This window comes from Amphimedon queenslandica, unplaced genomic scaffold, assembly GCF_000090795.2.
Source record: "Amphimedon queenslandica unplaced genomic scaffold, v1.1 AMPQUscaffold_13475, whole genome shotgun sequence".
In the NCBI taxonomy this organism is placed as follows: domain Eukaryota; kingdom Metazoa; phylum Porifera; class Demospongiae; order Haplosclerida; family Niphatidae; genus Amphimedon; species Amphimedon queenslandica.
This window is the reverse complement of record NW_003546289.1, coordinates 148,904-160,078: the sequence shown is the minus strand read 5'-3', so window position 1 is coordinate 160,078 and position 11,175 is coordinate 148,904. Positions and strand designations below refer to the sequence as shown.

Sequence of the window (11,175 nt, the reverse complement as noted above, 5' to 3'; positions counted from 1 at the left end):
CTCACTGTGGTACCCTACTGGAGCACACTGGAGGATGTAACAATTTCACGTGTCATTGCTGCAAGAAGAACTTTTGTTTTATATGCCTCTCAGTAGGAGACAATGGCAGATTTAATTGTGCTGGAAGGTGTCTCGTAGCAAGCAGACAAACATACATACCTAGAGCTACTAGGTGAAAATCCACAGAATACTGGTACTTGTACATGGATATGCAGGTACATTTGTTTGATAGTACATGTCATTAATATTTGTAAAATTTTTGCTCATTTTTCGCTTATTAAAAAACAATTACAATTCTACAGTATAGTGGAATGTTTTCGTGGCCCAAAAATTTTGCGGACCTGTTCAAAAATCAATTTCGCAGCTTTAATTTTCGTGGTTTTTAGTTTTCGGCCATCTTGAACTGTATTGAATCAATTTTTGCGGGTTTTATTTTCATGAATTTTGAAAAAAAGGCAAAATCTACAAAATTTTGGGTAACAAAAATTTTCCGCTTTATGGTATATACATGTACATTACCGGCTACTCCTTAAAAAATTTGCGGAAACTAGCTCATGCATATAAGTACATGTACAATATGTCACACTCAATTTGGTACATGACACATGCAGCCTAAATCTTAATTACGTAAAAAATTTTCTAAAGTATAAAATTTCTAAAACAAACTTTCAAATACACGGTAGCGACGGTACATATACATGTACCTCTAGGATTTCCATAATATAATTGACCTGCCAAATCAAATAAAAAAATCCTCATCAGATTATTGTTGGAGCTGTAATTAGTTTACAGCAAGTAATGTTCTACTTGACTCAATGTATTCAGTGTATTGTCAGATATGTGAAAGTCAAATCAACTTGGAGTAGCTAGATACATGTAAAACTCAAGCATATGTACATATTGTCCTATGGAATTTCATATAGAACAAGAGTATAGTCACAAGCGATACAGTGCATAATCGACTTTTGTAGTCAAAGCATCTCATTTAAGATGATGAACCACCACACTGGCTTGCAGCATGTCTCTAGATCGATGCAGCTATCAAATTCATACTTGATGAAATGACAAGTGATTATAAGTTTAAAGGTAGTACTTATAAAGTATGAAAAGGAAAAGCAAGAGATGTATTTTAACAAAAAAGGCATCAACTACAGAAATTCAATGATGAGGTAGCAGGAAAGGTAAAGACTATAATAAAGATTCTGACTGTGAATGGGACCATTTGTGAGCATGGACTAGAGAAGGTATGAGAAACCAAATCTTTCTTTAGTGAACAGTGAAGTACTTGAACAGTTTGTATATTTACATGCGCTTTTGTGAATGGAGTCAATTGGGCAAAGCATTCAGGAATCAGGTAAAACAATAAGTCAAACATTCAGGTGTCATAATAATTATTTTCACAGCTGAAGAAGAAAGCAAGAAAACTTTGTAATTCAAACATAATTTTTCCAAAGGTCCGATATTCCGCATTTTCCTTAGAAGCTAATACTAATGATACAAATATTCGAGGCTGGCAGTTAGTAAACTTCATTACACTTGGATATACATGTAGCTAGCATGGCATACACCGTATATACTAAAAAATGGAGTAATACACAAAGATTCTGGCTTTTCCACTGGCAAGAAGCAGGAGAGTGTCATGGTGGCTCTGAATGAATGGCCTAGCTGTTAGGCTGTCATACAAACGTATTGTACATGGCTGATGATTTTTATTATTTTTTCCAGTATACTGTTTCACAGAATTTTAATCCCAATGACCCACACATGAGAAACTGTTTAAGAGCAAGCAACAAGCATGAGGACAAGGTTATACAAATAAAGTGTATCCCATAGCAAAGTGCTATCAAGATATTTATGTAGTAATGAGTGGGCATATCAAAGGTGTGTGCCAATTCGAATTCTCAGTTGCACTACACCTCGTAGTAAAATGAAAGCAATGGAGCACAGGAGGTTCAGAAAAAGGTACTTCATTGACAAATTTAGGCTTTAGATTGACATATTTAACTATTTTAGGCTAAAATATCAGGAAGAGTATAAAATACGTCCAAAAAAGAGATTCAGCATCCAATGTGTCTTATCTTCTTATCTTACCTTCCCCTGCCATCTTGTTTAGCATTGAGGCTAGCCAACCATTGATTTGAACACGGAAGGAGAGCAGTGAAACTCTACCTGGACGGATTATTCGTCTGTGCATTAATCTAAAGTTGTCTGAACTCTGGAGACTCTCTATTTCCCCAAAATTGCACCTGTCCATTCCCACAGACTCCTAGGCATATGGCAAGATATCATTGACAGTTGCCTTTAGCTTATATACATGTAGCTGTCCAATATGTTACTTTGAATACTTTATCTAAAAACATGCACTTTTTACTGTCAAAGCCACAGGGATACAAATGAAACCACAGGGATACAACATATTTTTACATGTAGTACAGGCAGTCCCTGTGACACAACCATTCACTGTTATACAAGTATTATTTGTATTATTAAAAATGCCAATGAAGCTGGTCATATGTAAATTGAAGTTGCTCATATGTAAATTCAAGTTGCTTTAATTAATACATAATGTGTTTATGTTATTCAAGAGTAGAACAACTCTTATCATTAAAGTAAAACCATTATAATTAAGCCCAACATAATATGCATGTACTTTGGCAGTTTGTGGTCAAGCAACATAGGACAGAAAACAAATTTTGGCAAAAAGTTGCCTGACCACTGGCAATAACAAAGTTGAATGTCGGTAGCATTGTCAAAAGTACATGTCCTTGCAGTTACAAATGTAACTGCAGGCTAAAAAAAAGAAAAAATACTAATGCTAAATATACATGAACATGCACATGATCATGTAAATTAAGTTTAACAACACAATTTGCTTTCCAAAAAGGCACTGTCAAAATATTGCTTTGCAAGCTTGCATGCTTCCAAATAGAGATAAACAATAGTTGTACCGTATAGCCAGTTTCTTTTGAGTACAATAAATTTCACGAATGACCCATATCCGGAAATTCATGGAATTAATTTTCACGACTTTTCACTATTCTGCTATCTTGTACCGTATTAAATTGATTTTTAAGGAATTTAATTTTGCAAATCTTGAAAAATCTGTGAAATTTGTTATCCTGAAAAATAACCCACTATACGGTATAAATGTAATACCAACATGTATATGCACAAATTAGTTATTGCACCACTTCATTCCCTTTGTTAATGAATAAATTAGAAATCAATGTTTTTCATTTTATCTTTAAAAAGTACAATTAAGAAAAAGTTTTTAAAATGGTGACAGCTGATAGCCTGATTAGTGTTGCCATATTGCATAGATCTTTGAACTTTCGGTACTTCTTGTGAACTTTTAATTTTTTTAATCACAATTATAACTATAAACTCTAAATGAAAGAAACATAATTTTTTATAAACCAAGCACTATACAGCACCCACACACACAATCATTAATAATTACCACATAGAAGTTATAATTACATGTGTATTCCATTTGATATAAAATTCACGTTTTCATTAAATTCAAAAATTGAATTCTACAAAAAAGGTACGGCACACAAGGAAAAATGGCTGCAGAAGGTAAGATTCGAGAAAATTTATAACAACAAAATAATTGGCAAATCCAAACAAACTTGCAAACTTTTATAATAAATATAAGCATGTACATGTACTGTACATGTAGTATAGCAAGTGTCACATCATAGTCATCAGGCTCCAGGGCATATCAAATAATGTAGATGCACAGTGCACATGTATGCTCCAGGTTGAATAATGAAGGTTGAGTAAAAGGAAGTGCAAAAATGCTTGTCTTAAGCATATTCATGAACATATAGTAAAAAATTCCCTGGGAGTTGTAATTGTTAGCTTGTCATGTCTACAGTTATGATAAACAAAACCACATATAATAATTAGGATGAGAGCAGCAATTTCTAGGGGTAGCTCCAAGGGAATAACCCAGGGGATATAACATAAGATGACAATGCATCTTTGCAATGTTTGCATTCTGTATATAAGTAGCTCAGATCTATTCTCAGATTATCAGTGGTTTGGCTAAAGTTAAACTGAAGCAAGTCTAAAACAAGACATAAGACAGCAGCTAAGCAACACCAGTGGGCCAAAACAAATAAATAATTCAAGACTTCACCTACCATTGCTATAACAACTGTGCTCTTATTGACTGGAATACAGTACTCATTTGATATTCTGTAGAAAAATTGATCATTTTCAAACTTCAATAAATAGATAGTGGTAGCTAAAGATATGCCAATCAGAGTAAAGGATTTACAGGGAACTGAATACTCAATTCCTCTCTATGTTGGAGTAAGTACACCTAATGTAGAAAAATCTTTAATTTGGTATCTAATACATATAAAATCAAGAGCTGTGAAAACATGACTAATATCAATATATTGTAGGGAAACACTGTTCTTGAGCTCAAGAAGCAGCTTCAATCAAAATCAGGTATATCACAGCATAGACAGAGGCTGATATACAACAATGAGATACTGGAGAGCAATGGAACACTATTGTCACATTATGGGATCACTGATGGTGTGTGTCTTCAACTTGTGGTAATGGCAGGTTGGATTATAAGAATCAATAATTTACACAATCCTGGACAAACAATAGAAGTATTCTTGAAAGGACATGACTGTGAAGTAAGCAATATGCTTAACTTTGAATTACAAAAGGTCTTTTTCTCTCTGTAGAAAATGACAGTGATGGATTTAAAGAAGGAAATTGCTAAGATTCAAGGAGAAGCATTCATGAAATTAAATGAAATACGCCTGATGAAGAACAGCCAAGAACCGAGAGACATTACCACATTGAGAGATGCAAGAATTGTTGATAATGACACACTGTCTATCAAAAAGAAGTGCTTTCCACCAATGAATGTCCTTGTTGCAGGATACAATGCAAAAACTCATAATATAGTCATTACCCGTGACAATCCAGAGGTACTTTCAAACTGTCTTGTTTTGCTATTATACATGTACATGTATTCAATTTATAGGAGACCACAATTGCTGAATTAAAGAAGAAAGTTGAAGAGAAGACTGGAGTGAGGCCAGAGGAACAGAGGCTATGCTTTGGTTCAAAGCCCCTCCTAGATCACCATAAATTTGAAGACCTTGGAATTGGAAATGGGTCCACCATATTCCTTCTAGCACGTTTGAAGGGCGGAGCTGCTCAAGGAATGATAGCTCTACTCAGGGAGAGCCCTACAAATACCATCAACAATGTGCCACACTGTCCAATATACAGAGCATGCCCTCACTGTGGTACCCTACTGGAGCACACTGGAGGATGCAATAATTTCACATGTCATTGCTGCAAGAAGAACTTTTGTTTTATATGCCTCTCATTAGGAGACAATGGCAGATTAAGCTGTGCTGGAAGGTGCCTTGTGGCAAGTAGACAAACATACATCGTCACTAGGTGAAAATCCACAGAATACTTGAAAATCCACAGAATACTTGAACATCCACGTACATTTATTTGATCATACATATGTCATTGATATTTGTAAAATACTTTGCTTGTTTTCTGTTTATTAAAAACAATTTTAAAAAATTCTATATACATGTATGGCTGTTCATTAAAAAATTTGCAGAAACTAGCACATGTATGCATGTACGTGTACATGTAAGTACAATGTACATACACATAGGTACATGCCATATTCAATTTGGTACATGGCACATGGAGCCCAAATCTATATGTAAAAATTAAGTTATGCACAATTTTCTAAAGCATAAAATTTCTAAAACAAACTTCCAGATACATGGTACATGTACCTCTAGGATTTCCACATTATAATCGATCTGCCAATTCAAATAAAAATCATCATCAGATTACTGTTGGAACTGTCATTACATGTAGTTTACAGCAAGTAATCAGTGTATCATCAAATTTGTGAAAGGCAAATTAAATTAAGTTAATTAAGTTAATAAATTAAGTTACACTGTATACATTGTACATGTAGATAAAACTCAAGTAATAGGAATTTCCTATGGAAAAAGAGCCCAGTTCCAAGTGATACAGTGAATAATCAACTTTTGTAGTCAAAGCATCTCATTTAAGATGATGTATGGAGACAAACATGCCGGTTTGCAGGATATCTCTAGATCGATGCAGCTATCAAATTCATAGTTGATGAAATGACAAGTGATCTAAAAGTAGTGCTTCCAAAGGATGAAATGAAAAAAAGAGAGCTCTATGCAATATATTAACAAAAAAGGCATCAACTAAAGCATCAGAACTCAATGATGAGATAGCAGGAGAGACGAAGACTGTAGTAAAGATGCTGTCAGTGAACAAGACCACTTGTAAGCATGGACTAGAGAAGGTAAGAGAAATCAAGAAAGATTTCTTTCTTGAGTGAACAGTGAAGTACTTGAACAGTTTATATTTTACATGTGCTTTTGTGAGTGGAGTCAATAGGCAAAACATTCAGGAATCAGGTGATACAAAAAGTCTAACATTCAAGTGTCATAATAATAATTACTTTCACAGCCGAAGAAGAAAACTTAATACTTCATAAATAATTTTTCAAGAGTCACATTTTCTTCCTAATTAACTTAGAAGCTAATATTAATGGGTAAAAAATATTTATTGCTGGCAGTTAAAGCACATGTAAATAAAAACTCTTCAAGTACTTTACTATTCACTCAAGAAAGGTCTCTTTCTTGATTTCTCTTACCTTCTCTAGTCCATGCATACAAGTGGTCTTGTTCATAGTAAGCTTCATTACACTTGGATCTACATGTAGCACACATGCATATTAATTGCTGTGTAGCTTGCATGGCATACAAAATGTATATAGTGAAAAATGGAGTAATACACAGAGATTCTGGGTTCTCCACTGGCTAGAAGAAGGAGAACGCCATGGTGGCTCTCAATGAATGGCCTAGCTAATATCAGTTTCTCATGCATGGGTTGTCGGGATTAAAATCCCATGAATAGTATGCACTGGAAAAATAATAAAAATATCAACCCATACATACAATGTACATTTATATGACAGCCTGAGTGCAACAAGCATGAAGACAAGGTTATACAAATGCGATGTATCCCACTCCCACAGCAGAGATGCTTTCAAGATATTTATGTAGTAATGAGTGGGCATATTAAAGATGTGTGCCAATTCGCATGCTCAGTCAGTAGCATTACACCTTGTGATAAAACGAAAGATATGGAGGACAGGGGGCTCAGAAAAAGGTAATTGGTCAACAAATTTAGGCTTTAGATCGACATACACGTATCTTAACTATTTTCAGGCTATAATATCAGGAAGAGCATAAATTATGTGCACAAAAGAGATCCAGCATTTGCTAACAGCCCACTGTGTATCCATCTTACCTTCCCTAGCCATCTTGTTTAGTATTGAGGCTATTCAACCATTGATTTGCACATTAAATGAAATTCTATCTGCATGGATTATTGGTCTATGCATCAATCTTAAGTTGTCTGGATTCCTAATTTTCCAACTTTGTACCTGTCCATCCCCACAGATTACCAGGCATATGGCAAGACATCTTTGACAGTTGACTTTCGGCTTATGTACATGAAGCAGTCCAATATGCTGCTTCGAATACTTTATCTAAAACACTTTTTACTCTAAAGCCACAGGGACACATATACACATACATGTACATCACACTTTTAGCACAGGCCATCCCTGTGATACGCCCATTCACTATTATACAAGTACCGTACAGCAGGAAATATTTGTGGGGAATTAAATTTTGCGAGTTTGCGATTCCATTTAAAGCGCAAAATTTAAATCCGCAAAATAATGAAATTCATGCATGACCACAGTAGATAATGCTACAATAACTGTCAAAACCGCAAATATTTAATCCGCAAACCAGGTTATTTTTAACGATTCGCAAAATTTTTCTCCGCAAAATTAACCAGCTGTACGGTATTCTGTGTACTATTGAAAATGCCAATGAAGCTGTTCATGTGTAAATTGAAGTTACTTTAATGTATAATGTACATTGTAGTTTGTTATTCAAGAGTAGAACAACTCCATTATTGAAGTAAAATCAATATAATTAAGCCTAGCACAACATACTTTGGCAATTTGCAGTCAAGCAACATAGGATAACAAGTAGAGAGATTCAAATTTTGGCAAAAATTTGCCTGACCACTGGCAATAACAAAGTTGCATCTTGCTAGCATTGACACAAGTACATGTCCTTGCAGTTATGAGGTACAGGCTACATATGTACATTTCATGTACATCAAGTAAAAATGTATACAAGAACCTTTGCCGTGACACCATCATGATCTACATGTACGTACATGTATATGTAAAAAGTGCCTGTGAATCTTAAATTTCCATTTAAATAATTGAAAGTGAAATGTACATGGTGTTAATCAAATTTGAGGTACTTTTTAATACGGACTGAGGAAAAATGCCACAAACTTCCTGTTGTTCTAACATATCTATTTGTATGTCATGTATAAATGCATGTATGTACATCGTACATTATATCTTGTAAAATTATAATTTAGACACTTTCGCAACTACCCAACCCATATGCTTCATGTAAATTAGGTGTGCATAGTGAATAGAGGTTGCACACCAAAAATCTTGCAATCAAGTAAACCTTCTAATAAAAATATAGCTTTAATCTGAAAATAATCCAGGGCTATTCCTGAATTAAATAACCACAGCATACTTTATAAGCTGGTCATTTCTGATCCCTCAGTGTACATGTATCCGAATTTACAAAACAGGGACATGTACCCCCATCACTGTACCTTACTTAAAAAGTAAGATTAACCTTTCAGATTATGTATTCACTTAAACAAAATTGGCCCAATAAGCTAGTGTAAGGAAGTGAGGTTGACACAGGGCTGACAACAATTAATGTCACACATTTTATACTAATTTTACTGGTACCTTTTTCTTATGACTTCTTTTTCTTATCTTTCTTTCTTTTTCTTCTTCTTTTCCCGCCTTTTGTGGTGAACCACGTTCCCCCTGAGGTTCCTCCATTACTAGTTCTATTTGATGCCCAAGACTCAAGTAGTATTCTAATTGAAGAGCATCACCCTAACGTCACCACGTGTGAGCTCGCTTGTGAATACATGGACGGATCTTTATTTTGTTGTGACTCTTCTTTTTGTCCTCATTGCGGATCAATTTTACCTTTACCAAACAGTAAAAAGCCCATAGTCTGCCCACTTTGTTCTTTTAAACAAGATACCTCTGGTGAGCTTTGTCATGTATTATTTGTGACGGTATTGTGTTTTTTCAGCATATGAAAATAAAGTCGAGTACACTGTCAAGTATTTTTCTCTGGCCAAGAAAAGAGATAAAGGTGTGCAGGAAAGCTCTGGTGATGGACCTCTGGTAAGATATAAATAATAGTAGTAGGGTAGCGCAAGTCATTTATCGCCCACATTTTAACTTAGCGCCATATATCCATGTAAGTAGTCACAAATGTCTACAAATTCAGAAAGGAATAAATTATAATGTACAATTAGTTAAAATCTTTAAATAGTAATTTATTTCAGTTAAAGAAAAATGTGTAGTTATGAAGCAGCACACTTTTTAAAGGTTCAGCCGCATTGAATATTGACCACGGATATTTATTACCAGCTTCACTGGGCAAGGTCATTAGTAAATTATTGACCATGTAATCTGTTTTACTTTTTATCTTGACATTGGAGTATCTTGACAGTGAAGAAAACTAACTCCTTAAAGTACCTATGAGGCTTGTAATAGTATCACTATAAAAGTGCAGGGAAATGGTTGATTAATAATGAAATGACGAGAGTAAGTTCATGATTAATGAAATTCACAGTAAGGGCAAAGTTTCTTGCTGTATTTGTCAGTTCTTTAATCCAGTCTTTGTGAATCTTTGTCTTGCGAGAGCACTGAGTGGTCAGCACTCAGCACCCTCTCCTTCTTTAATATCATCGTCCATGCTTTGATCACACACACACACATCAAATATTAGAGCTCATTTCATTCATGCTGGTGTCATTAATAGCAGAAACGGACACTCTTCCTAAAGATCTTCCTTCAGAAGATCCTTCCTATCACCTGAAATACATGTACATGTACCACTGCTGCTCTGTTCAACGCTATTAAATCTCGTACACTTGCTCCCAGACATTGTGACCACTTGCCTTTCACTGTCCCTTTTTCTTTTCTTTTTTTCTTTTATTACTTTCTCCTCTTTCTTCCTAACAATCTCTTCTTCCTTTCTTTACTTAACTTCCTCCCTTTTTCTCTTTTCTTCTTCCTCTTTCTCTTGCTTCATTTCTTCAACTTTTTGTCTCCTCTTTTCTTCTCATTCTTTCTCACGCCTTTCCTTTTTCTCAAATTCAACTTTCTTTACATTTTTTTCTCCTGTATAATTTTCCAGCAATCATCACTGGTTAAGTACTCTAGCCCCTGTAATGGCTCAAATTTTTGGAGCTCTACATGTTGTGCCTTTTTTCCGCTTCTTGGAGTGGGGAGCTCTAAATATTTTTCTAAAGGAATTCTAGGAGCAGACATGATATGCTTGAAGAGGTAGCATTATTAAAAATGGGAGTTATTGTTTCAGTACTCAAAATAGGAGTGGTTAACATGGTACTAGAGGAAAGAGCTTTAAAAATGACAGCCATGATAAAACAGCATTAGAACCATAAGAGGATGTAACTAATGATCTGGAGAAAGTTTATGGACTAAGAAACTCAGAGATAGCGGTGGGAGAAATACATGTACAAGACAATACAAATAATGATCTGGAGAGAGTATTTGGACTAATACACATAGATTGAGAGATGGCAGTGGGAGACATGCATGTAGAGAAATAGGTACATGTAGTTCTTCTAGAGTTTGTGGTAGCTTTTGACAAGCATAAGATCAACAAAGATGTGCTATGTGGCAAATGTACTTCATGAAGCAGATATGTGGATAAGATGCTTTTAATCTACACAAACATTTAATCCAAACATGATATTTGTGGTGTCTGCAGCAAATCCACAAATATTGCTCATTGGAATATCATCAGCTTCAAACAGCTCTGCAATATGATTATAAAGTGACTCAGCAGTACTATCTGCAAGGGGTATCATATTATGAAAATAACTAGCAACTTCTTTCTTTGTTGTGTCATAGTAGTAACAATCTATTGCCAGTTCCTTCGGACAAAGTGTCATAGCAAT

General features: G+C 34.9%; 3 protein-coding genes across 5 annotated transcripts in view; 2 read left to right on the top strand and 1 right to left on the bottom strand.

The window, feature by feature from the left end:
- Nucleotides 1–9,055, bottom strand: part of LOC100641038 (protein O-mannosyl-transferase 1-like) — an 18,628-nt gene extending 9,573 nt beyond the window's left edge. For both annotated transcript variants that reach the window (XM_019994341.1, XM_019994342.1), the window contains exon 1: nt 8,915–9,055. In XM_019994341.1, the coding sequence (XP_019849900.1) occupies nt 8,915–9,010 (96 nt within the window). In that variant the 5' untranslated portion in view covers nt 9,011–9,055. The remainder of the gene's footprint in view (nt 1–8,914) is intronic.
- Nucleotides 4,017–5,579, top strand: LOC105312079 (polyubiquitin-like). 2 transcript variants are annotated; one of them, XM_019994348.1, is made up of 5 exons: nt 4,017–4,187; nt 4,243–4,320; nt 4,416–4,658; nt 4,710–4,958; nt 5,015–5,579. In XM_019994348.1, exons 2-5 carry the CDS (start codon nt 4,261–4,263, stop codon nt 5,441–5,443), a joined length of 981 nt encoding a protein of 326 aa, XP_019849907.1. In that variant the 5' UTR covers nt 4,017–4,187; nt 4,243–4,260; the 3' UTR covers nt 5,444–5,579. The 2 variants fall into 2 exon arrangements, with proteins under 2 accessions (XP_019849907.1, XP_019849906.1); XM_019994347.1 differs by having other exon boundaries at nt 4,017–4,320.
- Nucleotides 8,998–11,175, top strand: part of LOC105312077 (DNA-directed RNA polymerase I subunit RPA12-like) — a 16,721-nt gene continuing 14,543 nt past the window's right edge. The window contains exons 1-2 of the mRNA XM_011404435.2: nt 8,998–9,226; nt 9,273–9,367. Of these exons, the coding sequence (XP_011402737.1) occupies nt 9,103–9,226; nt 9,273–9,367 (219 nt within the window). The 5' untranslated portion in view covers nt 8,998–9,102. The remainder of the gene's footprint in view (nt 9,227–9,272; nt 9,368–11,175) is intronic.

Coding starts and splice junctions, on each gene's coding strand:
- LOC105312079 (XM_019994348.1), top strand. CDS start 4,261: ATGCCAATCAGAGTAAAGGATTTACAGGGAACTGAATACTCAATTCCT. Junction 4,321..4,415: donor CAATTCCTCTCTATGTTGGA/GTAAGTACACCT, acceptor AATATATTGTAG/GGAAACACTGTTCTTGAGCT. Junction 4,959..5,014: donor TTACCCGTGACAATCCAGAG/GTACTTTCAAAC, acceptor TTCAATTTATAG/GAGACCACAATTGCTGAATT.